General features: G+C 42.2%; 1 protein-coding gene across 4 annotated transcripts in view; it reads right to left on the minus strand.

Annotated features, from left to right (window-relative positions):
- Positions 1–2,862: 2,862 nt before the first annotated feature.
- LOC118594338 (amyloid beta precursor protein) overlaps positions 2,863–23,310 on the minus strand; it is a 227,216-nt gene continuing 206,768 nt past the window's right edge. For 2 of the 4 annotated variants that reach the window (XM_036204209.1, XM_036204211.1), the window contains 3 exons: positions 14,604–14,704; positions 11,544–11,690; positions 2,865–3,858 (listed from right to left, as the gene is read on the minus strand). In XM_036204209.1, coding sequence (XP_036060102.1) covers positions 3,757–3,858; positions 11,544–11,690; positions 14,604–14,704 — 350 coding nt within the window. In that variant the 3' untranslated portion in view covers positions 2,865–3,756. Of the gene's footprint in view, positions 3,859–11,543; positions 11,691–14,603; positions 14,705–18,973; positions 19,028–23,310 lie in introns of all 4 variants that reach the window. The other 2 variants (XM_036204208.1, XM_036204210.1) reach the window with 2 other exon arrangements.

Consider the following 23,310-nt stretch of genomic DNA (forward strand, 5'->3'; position numbering starts at 1 on the left):
TCTCTGAAATAATCAACTAAGACTTATGGTCACTGCAACTGAAGGCTGGCCTGGAATATGTGTGATACACAGCCATATTTGGGAGTTAAGTTTTCCACTTCATTGACAGCAGTAGAAATGTAGTGCTGGACTAGGGTTACCCTACTGTCTCTCAGTAGTCCAGGTAAAATGACACTATCTTACTGTAGTTGATATATTATGTACCCCAAAAACTTATCTGGGGGTCAGAGAACAGAACAGCCACTAGATAGAGGCCAGAAAATGGTGACACACACCCTTAATCCTATCACTTGGGAGGCAGAGATCCATCTGGATCTCTGTGAGTTCAAGGCCACACTGGAAACAGCCAGGCAAGGTGACACATGCCTTTAATCCCAGGAAGTGATGGCAGGAAGCAGAAAGGTATATAAGGCGTGAGGACCAGGAACTAGAGGCTTTTTGGGCTTTTAAGCTTTTAGGCTTTTAGCAGCAGTTCATCTGAGATCCATTCGAATAAGGACTCAGAGGCTTCCAGTCTGAGGAAACAGGATTGGCTGAGAAGTTGGTGAGACCATTTAAGATTCATATTACATCTTATTCTTTCCATCTGTCCTGTGTAATATCATACAGCAGTCATGCCCAATTGTTCCTAGTGAGGAAAGAAGATGAATTGTTTTTCTGTGAAAATAAGTTACGGTCAGGTGAATTTTAGCTGACTTTGTTCATACTATAGTGGTGTACTGAAATTGTGAACTTTTAGTTTAAAAGGTTGTGATATAAAGCTAAAATGTGCATGGCTGGTTCCTTTTTTTTTTTTTTTTAAAGATCAGTATTATTTGTTTTTTCTCTAGGTCCCAAGGCTACCTAGTCTCTGGTTCTTGGTCACCTAAGCAGTGTCAGGTATGGCCTATACCTCATGGAGTGGATCTTAAGTCAAATCAGTTATTGGTTGGTTACTCCCCCAAGTTTTGTGCCACTGTTACCATAGCACAGTGCTTGGCTGGTTCTTATGCTCTTGAGACACAGGACAACAAAGAAGGAACAATTGGGAGAGCAGTCAGATCTAAATTCATGTTGAAACCCCAGTTCTCAACAATGATATGTACAGATGGGACCTTTGGGAAGTGACTAGGGTTAGATCAGGTCAGAGCTCAGGATGGAATTAGCACCCAAGAATGATGAAAGACTAGAGATATTTTTTCCCTTTCAGCATGTGAGGGATCAGGGAGGAAGCTAGGAAGTTCCTTCTAGAGTCCAAACACAGTCATCTCAATCTTGTTTCTAGGTAGTAGGACTAGAAAAATGTCAGGTTTAAGCCATCTGGTCTTTGGATACTATTTTTCTTTTCTCTCTCTCTCTCTCTCTCTCTCTCTCTCTCTCTCTCTCTCTTTTGAGACAGGGTTTCTCTGTGTAGTTTTGGTGCCTGTCCTGGATCTTGCTCTGTAGACCAGGCTCGCCTCAAACTCACAGAGATCTGCCTGCCACTGCCTCCCGAGCGCTGGGATTAAAGGCATGTGCTACCACTTCCCGGTTGGATATTATTTCTTGTTTTAGGATCTGGAATAAACATAGGCATCTTCTATAAAAGACTGTGTGCAGAGGCCACTAAACTATAGATCAGGGCTGGCAGGATGGCTCAGTGGGTAAAGGTGCTTGCTGCTAAGCCTGGTGACTTGAGTTTGATTCCCAGAACACAGTGGAGAGAGCAGACTTCCCAGCAAGTTGTCCACTGAAACTTATAAGTGCATTACAGCACGTACAACACACTCCACATAAAATAAATGTTAAAAAAGTTTATAGATCAGTGGTTTGGAACTTGCTTTCTTAAGAGATGTTTGACAGGATCTGGACACTTGATTTTTCTTTCCCCGTTGGAGAATGTCTTCTGGAAACACTTTCACTGTGTTACTTTTTGAGATAGGCTCTCACTCTATTGTCTAGGCAGGTCTTGGTCTCTTGCCTCCCACCCAAGTACAGGAATCACAGGCATGTGAGATGTTGTATAGCTCAGGAGACATTTCTGGTTGGAATTAGGTAGGTGCTGGTAAATATTCTACAATGCTCAGACCCCTCATGAAAGAGAATGACTCCCCACAAAATGTGGGTAGGGCCTAGGTCCAGACCTTGCTGTAGAGGTAGCTACCAGTTGCCTTAAGTATTATTTCTAGGATGTAACTCACTTGGTAGAGAACTTACCTAGAATACAGGGAGCGCTGGATTCAAATCCTAGCACCCCACATATGGGGCATGATGGTATATGCTATAGTGCTAGCATTTGGAAGGTGGAGGGAGAATAACTAGGAGTTTAAGGCTATCCTTGGCTACATGAGTTAGAGGCTAGATTGGGGTACTTGAGACCCTACCTTGAAATTAAAAAAAAAATGGTTTATTTCTCTACAACTTTTCTTTTTGTTTTTGTGTCTCACATTTGGAACATAAGGACCAAGACAACACAGCATAGCCTTTTAAAACAGTAAACACTGTCACTTAGGCCTATGAAATATTGTACCAGCACTAAGAGCTGTGTTCCCCATAATTTCCTCTTCAGACTCACACTTAGGTATGAATGGCCATATGAGATGTATTCTCACTAGTCTAGATGACTCAAAAAATCAACTCTTACCATCCAACCACACCAGTACAATGGCGCCCCTCCAACCATGTATTTATTCCCATGCAAACACCATTTTATACAAGCTGGAGAGTGTTTAGAGGAGTTGTCTCAGGGTGCCCTCTCTACTCTCTCCTTTTCCACCTTGTTTTCATGTTCTTTCAGCATCGCGGAAGCGTTTTGGACTGGATAATTACAATGGAGCCTGTCTTTCTCTCCTACCTCACATTACTTTTACCACGCAATGTCCATAATCACCTTTCAAAAAAAAGTCTTGCCTGGAGTTATTTTATTTAATTTATTTATGTAATACAGTGTAGAAAGCTATCATGGCATAAGCAATGATTCTGTACAATCATCCTGCAGAAAATTATTTTTGGAGAATTCTTGGTAATTTGAGACCAGCAGAACACTCCCTCCCCCCACCCGTAAAAGTGCTTACGATGAACAGGGATTTTTTTTTTTTTTTTTATCAAAGATCCAAAGATACATGGACGAAAAAAAAAAAAGTTCAAATTCTCAATGCCTAATGTGTGCACATAAAACAGGCACAAAGAAATCAATGAGTATCCTCGTATCCTATGCCACAAAGAGAGCAGAAGCAGCAATCTGTACAGTAAAATGCAATCATGGAAAAAAAGTTTCTAAATCATCTGGAATACTTAAAAATGTTTAAAATGCATAGTGATCAGGAAAAGAATACTTAGACAAGAGAAGCAGCTAAACGCCCACGTTCACATGAAGCATCCCCCATCGATTTTTTTTTTAAAGCATATTTCAAGTAGGAGTTAATTGGGTCACAAACCACAAGAATAATATACAACGGGCTAAGGGGCTATGTATGTGATAAATAATCAGGAGAGAATCTATTCATGCACTAGTTTGATACAGCTAATTTTTTTCTTTTTACAGTACACAAAACCCATTAATAATGTAGTGTAGAGACCAGAATGTAAAGAGAGAAAGAGAATACATTACTGATTTGTATATTAATTCAAGTTCAGGCATCTACTCGTGTTACAGCATGGCTGTCAAAAGGCGAAGATGAGTAAATAATAAAACAGAAGGGCTTGTTTCTTTCCACATTATTTTATAAATGAACACCGATGGGTAGTGAAGCAATGGTTTCGCTGTCCAAGTTCAGAGGCTGCTGCTGTGGCAGTGGTCTAGTTCTGCATCTGCTCAAAGAACTTGTAAGTTGGATTCTCATATCCATTCTGCTGCATCTTGGAGAGGTGGCGCTCCTCCGGGGTCACGGCAGCGTCAACCTAGAAAGCAGGGACGAGACTCGAGTTTAAAATACACCAACACTTTAAGGGAGCATGGTAAAAGGACACAGTGTACAGTATTTTTCTTTTGTCCAAAGTGCACGACATCCATGGTTTTGTCATCTTTATCCCCCAACTTCTGACACTACACAGCAGAGCCAATGGCTTATGCCGATGCTGCATCTAGCCACTAGGTGGTGCTGGAAATCTTGATGTACTCAAGTTTGCATGGGGGCCCATTGGCTGAAACAAAAAGCTAACACTGAAGACATGGGTGGTAAGTGCACTGTGAGTGACTTAGATCTGTGCAAAATATACTACTCAGCTCTCTGGGGTTCCAAGTATCTTCTTACTTCATTATGCTTTTATATTTGTAGAAATGTTAAGGAGAATTCTGAGAACCTATTATTAAAGTAATAACATGTATAAATAAAAGGGGAGTATCACCTGACATGAAAAAGGAAAGCTATGTAGAGACATGCTGACTTACATATTATACACATATTTTATATATGTATATGTCTGTCTAATATACTTACACATATATAATTTGCAATACTGGGAGTTGGATTCAGGGCTGGAGCTACATTCATAGCACAGACACACAGACACAGAGACACACACGCCCCAGAACCCCAAGACACATAGGAACTACAGCCAGCTAAACCACCACAGGGAGTCTGTTCCTTACTGTTCACCTGTAAGATCAGGTCAGCATTATAAACACACGCTCCCTCAGCCATCGTCACGCAGAGCCATGCAGGCCGACAGTCTCTGCAGACCGTGCAGGGCACTTATCTCTTTATGGTAGCTAATGGCTGTTCTTGTTTCTATATTTGCGCGACCTCCCCAGTGAGAAGGGGAGGTGCTTGCTTAAGTCTGCTGAATTAATAAGAGCTCAGCCTCTGCAAAACCACTGGAAGATGAAGAGAGTCTGTTCGGATGCACACAGAATAAAACATGTCTTCCACTGAAAAAAAAGTTCAGGTGTATTCTAGGGGCTGTACTTCAAAGGGATCTTTCTTATTTCTGTTCAGGACTGAAATGACCTTGCAACCTCAGTGGGACCCCATTTCCCATTGCTGAGCATTGTTTTCTTCTCTGATCCTGCCAATGTGGCAGTTCGGATCCCTGCACGGCTGTCTCACAGCAGTGGTGGCGCCTAAACTCTAATGCGGGGGGGGGGGGGGGGGGGGGGGGGGGGGGGACGACCAGAGCACATGGTGTCAGTGTTGAGCTACCAGATGTATGGATGGACCTATATAGATAGGTCTGGACCAGTCCCACCTAAGAAGTAACTCAGAGGGAGAGCCTTGTAGATATGAATTCCTTCACAGCCACTGTGTGACCTCCTCTCACAGAACCAGTGATTCTTTTGGGCCTGAGTATGAGACAGACTTCTCTATGCAGTGGGACTAGGAGCTTCCAAGCTGTCTCTGGCCACAGGACAATTTCTTCCTCTTATTGTCCCGGACTCCTCCCATCTTCAGGAGGTGGTATCCGGATGGGAGCTGTCCCCATCTTCCCTCCCGAGAGCTGCCTGAGTCCTGTCCCCAGGTTATTCCAGTGATGGGTCTGGGCGTTCCTCCTGGAACATGTGCTACTAAGAGCCAGCACTCAGACAATCCCAATCAAATGGGTGCCCAGCATCACTGCCCTTTGGGACAAACACACAGGTGTTTTTCTCATCTCCTGTTTCCTGTGATCTGTGCTGTAGTCAACAAATGAGGTCACCTTGATTTAATTGGCAATTGTCTAATTGGCCACAGGCTTGCAAGTTAAAAAAACAAAGCAAAACAAAACAAAACAAAACAAAACAAAACAAAAAAACAAAAAACGCCTTCTCTCTACAGATTAACTCCCAAAGTGAGAACATTCAGTCATTCTCCCAGTCTGCTTGCAAGGGACCAGTCTGTATGCAATCATGTACCATTTGAACTTGGGCATCCCCTCCCACCTCTTGGGTGAAATAACTGAGATTCTAAATAAGGGAATTAAAAAAACAAAAACAAACAAACAAACAAAAAAACCCCCACCTCACTTCAGAGATCACACACGAAGCTGCTGCTTCTTAGTATAGAAACAGCTGTGGGTTAGGATATATACCTGGAGGAGGAGCAGCAACCCTCACCCTTCCTGCCAACAATCATTTGCATTTTTCAAGAACAGTTTCAAACTCCAAAACAAGGGAACCCTACCAGAGACCAAGGCTCAGAGCTGGCACAGTTCTGGCATCTCAATTCCCTGCCTTTCTTTGGTTTGTTTTACGTGCTAATCCTTGATGCCCTTTGCTGCCGGGGAGTGGACGTGTTCACAGATTCCTGCCAAGGGGCAGCTTGGCCCTCAGTGCTTACAGGACTCTGAGCTTCTGAAGGGATTGCTTTTACAAATGGCACCCGAGGAGAGGAGTCTAAATGGCATCTTTTAATCCCCAATCCTCTTGGATGCTGGAAGTGAATATTCACATCTGCAGAGAAACCTCCAGCTAAAGAAAGAGCAAGGGTGAACCTTCCGCAGAGCAAGGGCCCTCAGTCCCCTCCTTACTGCCAAAGCTACCACGGGAACTGTGCTAATCCCTCTATGACCAGGTGTGGCATGCACATCCAAAGACTATTTCCCTCAATGCTGAGCTGGGGCAGCTTGAGCAGGTGGTAGAGTTCTAGAAGAAATGGTGGGGCAGCATGGTGTGGGGGACAGAATCTACTCTTCCAGGGGAAGGAACATCCCCTTGTCGGAGGAGAAGACACAGGCATCCCATTAATGACTATTCTCTCCTCTGAAGTCTGGACTGAACAATAGAGGGACTGATCTGCAGTGGGCCTGGCTTTAGGTATAGGACAGCACAGCATGTGACTTCAATGGCCACTGGGGATGATGGCACTGTAAACAGCTGAGGCCATTCAGCCCAGACATCTTTAACAAGTAACATCAAAGTGCTGAGGACAGAACCCAGTGCATGCCAGGCAAGCACTCCATCACTGACCTAAACTTCCCTGTCCTCACATTCCCCAAGAGGACTCTTATACTATTTCTTTCTTTCTTTTTCTTTTTTTTTCCAAGACAGGATTTCTCTGTGTTGTTACAGAGCTCTGGGTGTCCCGGAACTTGCTTTATAGACCAGACTGGCTTGGAACTCACAGAGATCTGCCTGCCTCTGCCTCCTGAGAGCTGGGATTAAAGGCGTGCGCCACGCCTGGCTGAGGACTCTTACACTCTTGCCGATTTCCTGCTCTCTCCATCCCTCCCAGTGCTGATTTTCTGCTCAACCCCGGGCATGCTCATTTTTGTAATTATGATTCCATCTCTGTATAGGCACTTAGCTACATTCATAGCCAATGTTAAGTGACTCTGCAAGTGGGCTCAGGACCTCCTTGCTTAGCACCCCTCCCTTTTTTTTGTTTTGTTTTGTTTTGTTTGTTTTTTGAAGACAGGGTTTCTCTGTGTAGTTTTGGTGCCTGTCCTGGATCTCGCTCTGTAGACCAGGATGGCCTTGAACTCACAGAGATCCGCCTACCCCTGTCTCTGGAGTGCTGGGATTAAAGGCATGCGCCACCGCCACCCAGCTGCTTAGCCCTTTATAATCATCTTGGATGCTTTCCTTGCCCTTCCAGTTCCTCCTCTTGCTGTTGTCTGGAAGCCATCCATCAGCCAGAAGTTACTTCTCATCTAACCTTAAGTCTCTCTGACTGATCTGGCACACCAGGTTAGTGGCGACCTGTGCACCTATCTTGCCAGGAGGAAAGCACCTCTAAGGCCATGCTTTGATGATGTCATCAGTATGACAACACATTCCTCAGGAGAAAGGTCATCTGCCATGATTCCATGAAAAGCTAAATAAACCATTTTCCTTATCTGGGTCATTAAGGAAAGAACTGGGGGTCTGGGGGCAGGGAGAGTGCAGTGTCTTCACCAGAGCTGGGAAAGGCATATTTCCTTTCCATCCTACAATAAAGGGACAGTGTGGCTTCATCTTACTGAAGGTGAAGTGTCTCTCTGGAGTACTGAAGATCTGCAGTACACACAATGTTTTCAATACCCCTGTGAATGAACATCAGTGCGGAACCTTCTAAAACAGGAGCAGAGGTGGGTAACAGAGGTGGCACACGGGTGCTCTGCCACTAGCAACAGACTGAAACTGTGCATATATTCAGGAAGCAGTATACGTGAGGGTCATGACGTCACGATTAGTGTCAGCTACCGAATCAGGAAGCACAGTTGGCAAAATGAATCTCTGGTGTCAGGCTCAGCAAATCGTTCAGTCAGTATTTATTTCTGTTTTTTTTTTTTTTTTTTTTTTTTTTTTAAAAACTAAAACCCACTGCTCATTTCTGATGGCTATCTACTGTATCAACTAGAAACACCAGGCTTGTTTGCATGTCCACATTTCCTTCCACGATTTTCCTAGGCTTGTTATCTCTGTGACCCATGGGAGTCTTTCATTATAAGAACAAGAGCTGCTCTGGAAACATGTGCTCCCATCATGCCCTGGTGGTGTGAAATACAATGGTGTTGTCTTGAGTTACAAGGACACTGGATCCATTCATTACTCCCTTTTGTTCTTACTGAGGCAGGTCTACTCATTCATGAAGGACATCAGCCAGAGCTGGGAATAATGCTATTTCTACATGCAGGGTTCCTTCAGCATACACAGAAGATTGGCTCCAAAACCAAAGATGAAGGATGAAGATGGAAGATGAAGTTCCTAACCTAATAAAGCAGGGTATTTGCATATAACCTACACATTCTCCTGTATTCTCCAAGCACCCTAGGTGACTGACTTATAATTCTGAATACAATCTAAATGCAAATAGTTGTTATAGCAATTATTTAGGGAATAAGCTATTTATGCTCAGATGCATTATTTTCCCTAAATAATTTTGCTCTGTGATTGGCTCAACCCGTGGCTGTGGAGGCTCCGAGTGTGAGCAGCGCCCCTGAGTCAGGCAGGGGAGGACCACAAATATCCAGTGTTCTTGAAGCCCATAGCAGTGAGTGTGTCTCACTACTGATGCCCTAGGCTGAGCAGCAGCTCTTGGTGGCCGAGTTCAGCTAAATGAGACCTCCTCAAAGGCAGGGTATGGGGACAACATACACGTTAGTTCTGTTTCAACCCTCTGGTTAAAAGCAGACTCAATACAGAGCTAGACATTTTCCAGACAGGATGCCCCATGTTGGACAGAGATACCAATAGAAGACCATTTAAACAGAATTCTATTAATGAAATTGAAGGGAGTTTTTGAATCATTCACTTATGCAAATAGGGGACCAAAGTAACAAACTAGATTTCATTAGAAACAAGAGAAAGATGCATTGGAAATAATGTTTTACAGTGTTTGAATAACAAAAGCTTAGGTACACTACAGAAACATCAAAATGCTGTGGATAGGATATCTTCTTTAATATTATAACTGTAATTCTTGCTTGATAATTGTTTTGTTATATGTAATTGTACTATATAAAAGTTAAAACCTTCCTTAAAAAAAAAAAAAAAGAAAAGGGGAAGTGCTGTGGATATTGCTCTGTGTAAATAAAGTTCTGATTGGCCAGTGGCCAGGCAGGAAGTATAGGCGGGACAAGAGAGTAGAGAATTCTGGGAAGTAGAAGACTGGGGAGACATCGCCAGCTGCCGCCATGAAAAGCAACATGTAAAGACACTGGTAAGCCACAAGCCATGTAGCAAAGTATAGACTAACAGAAATGGGTTAATTTAAGATAGAAGAAGTAGATAACAAGAAGCCTGTTACGGCCATACAGTTTCTAAACAATATAAGTTTCTGTGTGTTTACTTGGTTGGGTCTGAGCGACTGTGGGACTGGCGGGTAAGAGAGATTTGTCCTGACTGGGCCAGGCAGGAAAACTCTAACTACAAATGGCGCCCAATGTGTTGGCAAGAGTTTCCACCTAAAACCTGACAAAAAAGATTCTAAAACGGAGCTAAAAACAGCTTCCTAATTGTCTCTCTCAAGTTAGCGGCAGCCTGCCGGTTTGAGCTACTATGGCGAGCAAGGCAGGCAGGAAAACTCTAACTACATCAAAACCCAAAGTTGATATCTGTGTGCACATGGACCTGTGTGTGTGTGTGTGTGTGTGTGTGTGTGTGTGTGTGTGTGCGTGTGTACACGTTGTTGTGTGTGTATATGTGTGAAGGCCAGAGGTTGAGGTCAGGTATTTTCCTTAAGGCTCTCCATTGTATTTGTTGAGACAGGGTTTCTTGCTGAACCTTGAACTCGTTGATTCCAGCCCTCAGGTTCACTTTTCTGTCTCCCCAGGGCTGGCATGGCTGTGCCTTTTTTTTTGGATGTTATAGATCCAAAAACAGTTTCTTATATTTGTGAGGTAAACACGTCATTGCCTGAGTATGTGTCCAGACCCAGAGTTAGCAGACCCTGCTTTTCTTGAAAAGTGTGTATTCATTCTCTAGTTTGTGAAATAGTTCTTTCTCCTCTTGCTACCACTGTTTCCTGAGTCTCATCCAGCACACTGGTCTTTCGTTTATCCACATCGACAGGGACAGGAAAGTAAAACCCACAACACTCCCCATGAACAAGAGGTGGAGATGCCAAGGACTGAGGAAAGTGAGATTTCTGGCTTTCCCTCATTTGAGTTTGTTAAATGATCCCCACCCTCGTATAATTACAGATCGCTTGGAGTACTTTCTCAGGGATTATCGAGACACCTAACACTGGCCTCTGATAGAAAGCAATGGGTAGTATGGGGGTGGGGGCACAAGGGCTATGTTAAGTTTGGCCCTGTGCAGATCCTTTTATTTGATTCACTTTTCTCTCAGCTCTTCCAGTTCTAGGATGCCTACACTACTAACTCACTATCTAAAAGTCATACACACATGGAGGCTCCAAGAGTTCTCCATCTCCACAAGTGTACTTTAAATTCATAGAAAGATCTTCTTCATAAACTTTCCCCTTTTGCTCTTTTCCCCACATCAGGAGTGGAAGGAGCTGCATTTGAATCCTGTACTTTTTGATGATGTCATACATCTGTGCTAAGCATCCTTGGTTGGCTGTGCTGCGGGCAGGAAGACTGTACATCTAGCACATTTGTAGTGTGCGGGTCTCATGTGTGCATTCTTTCCAGTTCCGATGCTTCTTTACTCTTACTGTGAAATGAAGATTTTTGTTCAGATGGAACATCAGCAGCAATCATGCATGTCTTACTGAGCTATTTGCTGCAATGCCGTTTCTAACAAGACATTCATAGTAAGAGTCATTACTGAAAATTAATAATGACTAATTAGTAAAATTATAATTACCTGGTTCTACTCAGAGGCCAGATTTCTTAAGGGCCCAAACAAAACAAACAAAAAAATAGGAATGAATGTCTACATTTATTATTTTTTTTTGAAAAAGCATACACCTACTTATTTTAACTTCTGAATTCTGATACTGTCTTCGTTATTTAAGGAAAAGTGTACTTTTTTCCCCCCTCAAAGTTGAGCACTATAACTAATCTTATTTTAGTTAATTTCAATACAAATTATAAGTTAAAGTAACAACATAAAATGTTAGTGAGTGCTCATTAAATTCACAGTAACCCGCAGTAACCCTGAGCACCATGGAGGGAATACTGTTTTTCTCCCAGGATTCCTTCGGTCAACGCTCAGTATGTTTCCCTGCCTGTATGTCCTTCCTTTTACTCACCTTTGCAGACAAGCCTCCCAGTCTACCTACCTCCACCACACCATGATGGATGGATGTGTACTGTTTCTTCTTCAGCATCACCAAGGTGATGACAATCACTGTTGCTATGACAACGCCGCCCACCATAAGTCCAATGATGGCACCTTTGTTTGAACCCACATCTTCTGCAAAGAACACCTTGAAAACAAGCCAAGGAAAAGGATTGTGAGTGCAGGAGACATCAGAAGTAGAAAAGTTTCAGTGGACCCTCTCTCTGCCATAGCTCGGTAAGTGTGAGTTGGAGGGTCCCTAACAGTGAGCATCCTACTCTCCAGAGCCATGAGCAAAACATGGCCTCCTAGGTTCTGAGAAGTCAATTTTACCAGTATGTCTCAAAACAGAAGACTGCAGGAACCTGAAATCCTTTGACAGATAAGCATTTGGTAAAAACCATAGAGGTGCCCATCATAGTTCTGGACACAGGTGAGCACTTTCCTGTCTGCCCCCATAGTCCCCGATACCTGTCTACAGCAGGTGGCTCTGCCATAGCTAGTTTTCAAACCTATATATTTCCATTTCCTTGAAGGGGCATGTTCTCTATGTATCAAAAAACACCCTGAAACACAGGAGTTAATCAGAGGGAAAAGGACTGCCCAGTTACCTACTTCATAGCACAATAATTCAGTTAGATTCAGTTAACCATGAAATGCATACTCTACTTTAAAAGCACTGCATTTTTGAAGGGAAGTAGTAGGCAAAGAGGATCTTAGAGTTACAAACAGCTCATACTCTATTATGTTGTCTCTAGAAACCAAAATTGATTGCTTTACTCTGGCTGTTTATATTAAACACCAAAAGAATTCTGAGACCATCACAAAGAAGAAATTTATTCACTGTGATAAATTCTCTGCATATACATATATCTCCTCTCTGCTCTTTACAAAAGCAAACCATTATTTTTTCAGCTTTGTCTACTTAGGTGGAATAACAGATAGAATGCACTTTAATCATCTTGTTATGTAAGAGACAATCTTATGGTGGATAAAAAAAAGCACATGGTGGGGGGTGGGGCGACAGTTATTCCTAACTATATACCACACTCATTATGTAAGTCAGTGAAAACAGTTCCCTAAATAATTCTTTCCATGTGGCTTCAAGACAGGGGAATGACCGATTTTTGTTGCTAAATCTATCGCTGTTGAAATTTGCAAAGATGATGTAAACTAGAGCGGATGAAATATTTCTAAGCGGATGTTACTCCCGGTGCATCTGCAACAGAATTAGAAGTTGGTTCATAATTAATCCCCTTGCTAATGAAATATGCTAACTCAACATATTTATTAAAGGAAATCATTAATTAGCTAATGATACTACAGTGAAGTAATCAGGAATAAATGTGAGTCTGGACATTTCCCTATGTCTTTAAGGAAATACTGTAATTCTGTAATATTCATTGCACTAATTATAGTACATTATCTTATCAACTAGCACAGTAGAGGGAGCTGATGCCCCTAGTTGCTGCCACTGCCATTAGTCACTGCCGCATTATGGTAGCTCGTGTAATTATTGAGAAGGGCATCTATGACACCAGCTCAGAAAAATGTGATTCTGTGCATTCGTCTTCAGCCTTCTGTCAACTCCAGACCTGTTACAGTTACCCCAAAGTTGTTTTTAAACCTTCTAGCTTCAGCTGGATCAGGAACACCTCTGATTTCACAACTGACACAGCAATAAACTTGCCAGTGAAAACTACACTTCAGAAGTCTGGGTGCTTTTTTTTTTTTTTTTTTCTGACAAAAATTAATGCAAATTTGAATCCCACGCCAGTTTTGGATTTGCTACAATAATTCAGAGATAAGAAGCCAAACAATAAAGGCTTTTTCTTTTGCGAGCTTCATACTAGGATCTACAGACTTTATTTATAAACACTGGAAAGACATTTAGAATCCATACAGGAATCAGATGGCAGGCACACATACCCCATCTAACAGCAATGCTGGGGTACTTATCAAGTATCACTATATGAGAATTTTACTACCTTTTTTTTGTTTTGTTTACCACTGAATGCAATGAAACATTGTCTTCTTGACCTAAGTCCTTTAATGGGAAAAGTGATAACATGGAAGGAACTCTTAACAATCTGGGATTTGGCTTTGTTATTGAATATCTGAGGTTTTGGTAAAGAATGATATAATCCCTGCCTACCTATAAAGAAGACACTTGCTTTTCTATTCATTCCAATTCTAACATGAGGAAGAAAAACGTCATCATCTAAAATGAAATGACTGTGTTCTTTGCCCAAGGTTTTTGATGGCAGGCACTAATGGGGAGAGGGAGAGTCATGGTCACCTCTTGACTCTACCCACCTTCACAGGGTCCCCACTCCTTCCCTTGTAAGACACATGAAACATTGGGAGCTGGGGAAGGGGTGGCAAGGAGGAGTGGACGGGATGGACAGAGGGACGAAAGGTTCTCCTTGCAGATGGGAAGTTAAGCAAACACCCTAAAGAAAGGTTCCAAAGATACATGTACTATTGCCATGTTTGAGATTCTGATTCTTCAAATAAAACTGTAATAGATGGAGAATAGTTAGGACCAGAAGGGTTTCAAAAATCTGGAGTCTGTAATTTTTGTATTTACATAAGGAAGTTGGGACCAAATCTAAGCAAAATTCACTGATATTTCCTACATACAGTTTATACCTAGCCTAAATAGAGTTTTATTGATATGACTTTTCAAAAGCTCATGGCATCAAGTTTCTTGTTTGTGGTATTCTGCCGAGGGCCAGGAAGTAACTTCTGGAGCTTTCTGTTTTGGATATTTGGATTAGCTATGTTCAATCTGGAAAACCCCTTTTCCTAGAAAGCATAGTGCATGGGCCTTGGCTGTAAAGTTCCAAGTCCCACCTGGGCTCAGCTGCTTCCAGTCGGAAAGAACTGCACACAGGGCGTCATTACTCTTCTCCATATCTTTGTGGTGATCTAGGCAAGCATTTTGGTTTTTGTTTGCAGCTATCCCCTCCCAGTTTTGGCATGGGACGAGCCAAGTGTTACCATGTCATTGGGGCAGACACACTGTCAGTCGTGGGGAGAGGAAAATTATTTTGCATACCAGTTTTTGATGACGAACTTCAAATCCTGAATCATGTCCGAACTCTGCGTCCATCTTCACTTCAGAGATCTCTTCTGTCTTGATATTTGTCAACCCAGAACCTGCATCAAACACAAAGTACGTATGGCCATCCATCAGTTTGACCTCTAACCAGTAACGCAACAAGACAAAGGCTGCCAAAAACTCCTTTCTAGGCCAGAACTTTTAGAAAAATAGGTTAAGGAGTTTCTTCAAGAAAAATGACATCCTAGACTTTAAAGCCCTAACCACTGCCTATCAAGCAAAAAGACCAGAGAAAGCTGAACATAATGCTACTAAGGCCAAACACATGCTATAATTAAAAAGGAGAAGGAAGGCAGGCAGGAAGGAAGGAAGGAAGGAAGGAAGAAAGGAAGGAAGGAAGGAAGAAAGGAAGGAAAGAGGGAGGGAGGGAGGGAGGGAGGGAGGGAGGGAGGGAGGAAGGAAGGAAGGAAGAAGGCAGGAAGGAAGGAAGGAAGAAGGGAGGGAGGGAGGAAGGAGGAAGGAAGGAAGGAAGGAAGGAAGGAAGGAAGGAAGGAAGGAAGGAAGGAAGGAAAAACTCAATGCTGGGTTAAATTTGTACCTAAGAAATGTTGACTTGGTTTTAGTGGCTAATTGTTTATTATGTGGGCATTTCTATGGGCTGTCATTACTTCAGAGGAAAAAAATGCAAAGATTTGAAAATGAACATTAATGGTCTGGGAGAACAAAATGGTTACTTTGGGGTTTTGTTCTGATTACAGATAAGTTATGTTCATGTTTCTATGTAGAGTAAGCACTGTCAGTCATAGAATCCGTTTACCTAAGCATCCTACCCCTCTAGTTACACACACCACGTGGAATTGCTGCCTCTGCTGATTCTGAAGCAGCAGCACACACAATGTGCAAAATGCTTCTTTGGGACTAATAGAATTTATTACCTAATTCTTCCTTCTTGACACAGGGATGCATGATTCTTAGACCAACTGCTAAAGTATGCCGTGATTCAAATAATAATTCGGGGTTTAAAACTAAGATGTAAATATGTTTTAGAAATTAAAGTGAAAAGATATTCCATTTCTGTTTAGCATGCATATAATTTATAAGACGTTCTTCTACACACTTAGCAATACCATTCCAAAGAGATTAACAAAGTAATAGAATTATGGAATAAATCAATAGGAAAACATCTCTTGGGGTCACAAAACCAGATTGTTAGGCCTGGAGAATGTTGGGGATAGGGTATAATGGAAGGGTAGCTTACTAAATCAAGTGAAGAGCCTGCTAATGTGTTTTCTCATTGTCTTTCAGAGGTCTAATTTTCCCTGGAAACATTCCAGGAAGAGATAGGCACTATGATAGTCACTATGCCCAGAAATCAGCATCATTATTGTTGTGGCTTGTGGGTAACATTATATTCTAAAAGTTACAACACGCTGGCTTTTCAGATGTGAAAGAGAAGAAATAAGTCTCTTCATCATGGTGATGTAACAATGGGGGCTGGGGGTGGGTAGGAGTAAGCCAAAACTCATACTCTGGCTTTGTTTTGGCATGACAAGAATGATTATTCAAAAGCAATGGCATAGGGCAATCCTGGGAAGGGTGTCTAAGTCTGGAAAGTGTAAAGATGCAATTTGGTAAAGTAGAATCAAATGTGTGGTGGTTTCATAAATTGTGGCTATGGAGTTATCAGAACATGGGGCAACATAGGGATGTATTAATCCAATGTAGACAACATGGGGAGGTATTAATCCAATGTGGACAACATAGGGATGTATTAATTCAGTGTAGACAACATAGGGATGTAATAATTCAACATAGACAAAACAAGGATGTAATAATCCAATGTAGACAACACAGGGATGTAATAATCCAATGTAGACAACACAGGGATGTAATAATCCAATGTAGACAACATAGGGAGGTTTTAATCCAATGTGGACAACACAGGGATGTAATAATCCAATGTGGACAACATGGGGATGTAATAATACAATGTGGACAACATAGGGATGTAATAATCCAATGTAGACAACATAGGGATGTAATAATTCAACATAGACAACATAGGGATGTAATAACCCAATGCAGACAACATAGGGATGTAATAATCCAATGTAGACAAGGCAGGGAGTTATTAATCCAATGTAGACAACACAGGAATTCATTTCTCTAAATACTTGGCAGACTCATTACAAGCACAAAAGTACAGATAGACCCTACACAGCTCCTCAGACATTTCAAGCAAGTACCACATTCATAAACACGGCTTAGCTAGATTCCTCCTCATGTTCAGTGTATATATTCTTTCTCCTTGGTGGCTATCTTCTGAAGGATACGGGTCTTACAAGGACCAGCCCAGTACACTTTCTGATCTTTATGGAACTTTTTTCTTCCTCGCTACCCCATGTGCCTTAAACCTTACACTCCCCTCTTTCTGGAAAGCTCATTTACAGAGAGTTCTCTGGAAACACATCCCGATTCAGTTCTCTCTGTTCTCATCACAAACATCTTTGTGTGCCCTCATGTATTTCTCTGTTTTCTATATGCAAAGTGTGTTTTTTCCATTATATTTCAGGTTCCTGGGAGCAGGGACCTCATCATTTATTCTTTCTGAGTCTCCACATTATTTACTACATTGATCTCTCATGGGATAATTCTGCTAATGTTACAGCAAAGACTTTAGATGGTTTTCCCTGACCTGCAGAATGCCAATAGCTCTTCTCTCAAAACAGATCACTTCTGCTTGCCAGTGTTTGAAAATGTCTTTTACATCTTAGGTTAAAATAAATAAAGTGAAAGAGATATTGGCTGGTGGCATGTGTTAGTTCCCAATTATTTCAACAGGAACAAATACATTCTTATACAATATAGGTATTTAATAAAATCAGCCTTAATATGACATTTTATGTTTATAGATGAAAAGTAAGTCATGTTTTAAAAATAAAATGAATAGTACCATTTTAAAAAGTCTTGGCGATAAGACCAGCTTGAGCTAGTTTTAGCTGTGGTAAGAACCATACTGGCCCCTGCCTTGGGCTTCACTAGCTGGCTGAGCAGAATGGGAATGCCAGTTGCTGGCTCTTTGGAGATTTACTTACTGACACTGGCCTTAAGGAGGGCGTTAGGAGAGCCCAAATGGTGTACAATGTACTATAATTCAGGTCCCTTTAAAAGCACCCAGACAGGAGGTTCGAAAGATCAATGAGGTCAGCTGTGAGGGTTACTCCACAGTTCCTGCTCCTGTGTGGAATCACAGCCTGAGGTCATGAGGACACCATAAGAAGGGTTCTCAAAGTCTATGCGGGACCATGGCTGGCAGTAGCCAAGGCCAGAGAGATTTTATTGGCAAGAAAAGGAGCAGGGCCATATCTGGTCTTGCTAGGGATATATCTAAAACAGGGGGAAAAAAAAAAAAAGACTGACCTCCCTTTATTGATGTTCCCAAAGAAGGTTACCAATGGTCTTGACTATTTAATGGGATGTGGGTGTAAAAAAAGTACACATGCTATTGTAAGTATGTGCTATTTGGAAAAACAAAAACAAAAACACCAAAAACCTCTCTCCAGAATATACAGATTTTTCAGTTTACCAATGTTCTTCTTTCTGATTAACTTTCTTGGCCACTACCAGTGGGGTGAGGCTGTACATAGTATAGATACAGGCATGTTCTATGACTCTTGTGGAGTGACATTATTCTTAAGAAGTTTAGCCAGAGACTAAACAGAGAACAGGGGGTCAAAACACATTTCTTTTTCATCTTGGGAAACTGTATAAAAAGAAGTATCTATTTTGATAGTGAAGAAATTTGTAATATAAAAAACAAAGGGCTACTATGCAAAATTATGCATATACATCTGTTCTTTTATTTTAGCCACTAGCTATATAATCCACAAAGGACAAAAAGTATTCCTGGATCTGGAGAAATACCAATTATGGTATTTTCAGGAAATCGTGTCTATTTTAGTAACTTACAAAAGTCTGAGCCCACTTGAGGACCCCCCATGAATGCTAACCAAGAAAGAAAGGAGAGGCCTGTAGCAAGAACCATTCACCACTGGAAATTCTACCTCCCTGGACCTCTCCATCTTTGGAGACAGGGTCCATATTATACTGCCCATTTATTAAAAAGAAAGAAATGAAGAGAAGGAGTACCACATTTGAAAAGACTTGTTTTTGAGTTTCAAAAGGAAAGCTCAGAAACAAAAAGTAGATTATGTAGGAACTTGGGAAATGAAGCATAAGGAGAAGCAAAGAATCTGAAGTAAAGTTTGGTGTCTACAGTCATCTTAAATTCTATTCGGTAACATGTGCAATCCAGAGAGGCATGTTTGCTGAAGCGCCAAGTGCGGGAGTGGGGTGACGTCAGATACCTGGTCGAGTGGTCAGTCCTCGGTCAGCAGCGGGGCGGGCATCAACAGGTTCAACTGGGGCAGGAAGCAAGAGACAGAGAGCAAACAAGACAAATCAAGATGGTTAAGTCGTGGCTTCTGAACGCAGAGCAGGGAAAAAAGCATGTGCAATAAACAAGTTACGAAAAGGAGCAGCTGGAAAAAGAACCTTCACAAGCTAATCCTGGGCACCAAGGATGGGAGGGGTACCACTTCCAAAGGCTTAGCGCCACTAACATGCCAACGTGTTTCCTTAGTTTGTTCATAAAAGCACTCACCAGGATGTGTAGTAGCATCACAGAAGAAGGCTGGGGAGAGTGGAATTTCCTCTGAGCTAGGTTAGAAATAGTTTCTTGGCTTTTGATTACAAATAAAATGGATTATATACCCAGCCCAGCAGTAAACCTTAAAGATAGCTCTTTCTGCAACTGTCCAATCTTATCTTCTTTTACAGTTAATTAACTACAAAAGGATTATTTGATTGCCAGAGGAAATGCAAATATGAGTTTATCAGGAGAGCAAAGCCTCCCTTGCCACATAATGTGCCATTTAGTGAAGCAAACTCCATCTTAGTTTGAGGGCAGAAGGGATAACCCATGGGCTCTTACGGTCTCTCTTTCTAAATGGCAAGTTCCTCTGGACAGATGACATTAAGCTGAATTGTATGAAAGGAGACCATTTCCTTTCATATTTGCTGAGAGTCACAATTATTCCTTTGTATGCATTCTGGGACTGATCCAAAGAAAACAACGTCTGAGGTATAGTAATTCCCTGACCATGATTCTGCACCAGTTGGCATTCCCAGGGAAATACTTGCCTGAGCTGATACTGGTTTTTGAAGCAATAAGGAAGGGAGAGGGCAATCAAGCCTTTAGGATTAACAAGTATCTGAAGGGCTGATGAAGTCAAGGGAGGAGGGAGTCCCCTGAGTCAGGTCTGGCAAGTGTGAAAACGAGCAAGAAATGTGAGCACGGGAGTGGAGGGGACCAAGGTGAGTTGCATGGAGGCCTTGGGAACAGCAGTTTCCACTGTTTAGCTCCCAGAGGCTTACAGGCCAAGTAGTCAGTAGAGACCACAAACCCAAATCTGTTCTGGATGGCACACGTTGGCAAGAAGAGCGGGAGGGACCAGAAGGACAGTGTACGGTCTTCATAATACGAGCAAAAGGTATTTCCGAGCGCAGTAAGAGACTTGGGGACATCAAGAGGCAGAAGTCACTTTGCCCATGCAGAGACTGGCAATGTGGTGGGTAGAAAGAAGGTAGCGATGAAACCCAGGCCCAGCATCGACAAGGTGTGTGACTGGGCAAACGGCCACTCGACGTTGTTTCCTCTTACGGAAAAATGAAAATACTATCACCTGCGCTTCCTATTGCGGTAAGGACCAATTAGTTGTAAAAATCGTCCTCAGAAAGGTCGTACACTATAAGACTACATTGGTTGCATGTCTGGTTATTTCAACAATGACATTGACAGTTTCTCCATATTTCATTTTGCATCACAAATGCGTATTGTGATTTTATGACTCCAGTAAAATGGGGTTAGCTGAAGGGTGACTGTACTTTTTCTTAACTGTCTTGATGATGAGAGGCTTTAATGGTGTGGCGGTTGCCGGTGTGACCATAACAAGCTACACTCGCTCTGAAGGTCATACCTTAGAAAATGTGCCTTTGACTCAGGGAAGCATCTGTGTCTCTGGCACAAAGGCAGGGTGTAGAGCTGGTGGTCTCATAAATAACCCACAATTATTATGATAATAATGAAAATATATTAGTGCATATAAAAACTAAAAGACATTATTTTAAGTGCTATTCATCAAACCTGGGTAAGAACATAATTCTGCTACAAACTTTTTCTTAGGATACTGTTTATGATATGGAAATTGTTTTCTGTTTACCCATTTTCTTTTCAGTGATTTGAGAATTTTGGTCATGTATACAGTGTGCTTGGATCAAGGCCTCCAACTCCAATTCCTCCTTCATCCCTCTGCCATTATTCCCTCCCATCTTCAAGGGTTCTTTTTTTTTCCACCTATGGAGTCCACACAGCACTGCCAGTATACGCAGTGGTGGAGAGACATCTACTAGACTTTGAGCTACATTCTGACGACAGCTGGTTCCCTGTCTCTTAGCAGCCATCCGTTGCCAATGTGCTCAGCTGGGTGGACCTTCATGATCACCTCCTCACTCTCTGCAGGGATTTAGTCTGGCTTGATCCTGTGCAGGTCTCTTACGTACTCTCTCAACTGCTGAGTTTATTTCTGCAACTAACTGCCCTGTTGTGTCCTGGAAACACTGTCTCATCACAGCCATGCACCCGTTGGGCTCTTACCTAGTTCTTTTCTCAGGAAAAGAACTAAATGACCAGGCACCTACCGATCTTGATTGTCTCTGGTAAGAAAAACAGCACTTTTCTGGCAAGCATGAGAAGCAATGATGATAAGGGCTTCAAGGACAATGTTCGGAAATCCTTTGAGAACTGCAGGTATTTTTAGTAGCTCAGGGTGTGCACATATGAAAGAGAGGCGGGGAGAACAGAGAACAGATCTCCAGGGGAAGGAGGAGCAGGAGTATACTATTATATGCCTTTCCATACTTATTAATTGGAAGGACGTAATGTTTAGGCCTCATGGTGAGTCATCTGGACAAAGAATGACAAAGCCTCCCTAACAAGATCCAGGCCCCATTAAAAAGTTGTTTTTTTTTTCATGGATTCTAGGCACTTTTCTAAGAGCTTTTCCATGCTATCCCACATAAGGCTCTTTGTCCTACCTTTAACCAAGGAAGGAAGATACAAAACGATCTCAGACGGGAAAATGGGTGGAGAGACGCGGTAAAGTGAGCGCTGTCACATGTCAGGGCTGCAGAGGAATCTCAGACTTGATCATCAGGACTGGGGGGCAAGTCCTGGCTACTTGTCCCAAGGGGAATGTGTTTAGACCCTTGTCTAATGTGTTAGCCTAGTTTACATGTATTCTACTTCAGACCTTAACTCCCAGCCCACAACAGTTCATCTTTGAATAAAACAGACTGGCAAGGTCTCCCCGGGAAAACAGTGTTGCAGATAACTCTTAGAAACAACACACTCTTCCCTCTATTTACCCAGTGACACCCATCAATACCGGCAGGGGCTGGGGTAGGATGGCTCAGTGGATAGGAACACTTGCTTTGCCAACATGAGGTTTGAGTCTCTCACATAATAATGCAGTCATGGCAGCATATGTGTATCACTCCGGTATTGAGAGTAGAAGCAAGTGGATCCCGAGAGTTCATTGGCCAGCCTACATGAAACTGCAAGCTTCAGGCTCAGTGAGAGACCCTGTCTTGAGGCAATAACGCAGAGTGCTAGAGGAAGATATACTAAGGCCTACTCGGGCCTCTGGGTGGACAAGCACAGGTGCCCACTCACAACTCATGGACAAACCCCGGATTCACCCCTCAGACTATCAAAGAAAATAAAATAAACCAAAAGTTTATTAATTGTTGAAAAGGCTTTTTAAAGTATCTGCTCTAATTGGGTATTGGACCGATAAAAGTGAGACCCATACCTCAAGACTCGGAGAACATAAGGACTGTTTTCCTCTGGGAAATTATGTTAAGCTGGTGTTGCTGCAGACTGAATGGATAGATGGCCTCAAATGTGCTGGATAAGCCCTTGCATTATTAACTATATTCCCAACCTCTTCTGCTACTGGTATATGAGATTCTGCTGTTAATCATTAGCAGTTAATCATTAGCAGGTGTGTGTGCATGCATGCATGCATATGCACATGCTTGCACACATGTGTGGAGGCCAGAGATCAACCCTAGCTGTCATTCCTCAGGAGCCTTGAATTTTAAGACAGGGTCTTCTACTGGCCAAGACCTTGCCAAGGAGGCTAGGCTGGCTGCCCATTGTGCTTCAGGGATCTACCTCTCTCTACCTTCTTGGAGACACCATGCCTAGCTTTATACACAGGAACTGGGGACTGAACACAGGTCTTCATGCTCACAAAGCAAAACCAGTTTACTGACTAAGCTATCTCCCCAGCCCCAATAGCAGATCTTTATAGCAAGAATGTCTGCTTTAGATGAAACCCAGGCGATATAGAACTGAATGTAGGATATACATCCACAGGGACTTAACTAAGGCTTTGCATGAACATCTTGACAATACTCAAGAGTATCTCTCTCTGTGAGGTGTGTGTCTACATATGTGTACACATTGCTTCCTAAGCTCATGTCACAGTGTGTGTTACTAATATTAAGAGCCAATATAGTATGCATTGAGCTTATAAAATGAGACTATATTTTCAGATATACACATACATCTCATTACAGT

Source organism: Onychomys torridus, chromosome 12 (genome assembly GCF_903995425.1).
Source record: "Onychomys torridus chromosome 12, mOncTor1.1, whole genome shotgun sequence".
NCBI lineage: Eukaryota > Metazoa > Chordata > Mammalia > Rodentia > Cricetidae > Onychomys > Onychomys torridus.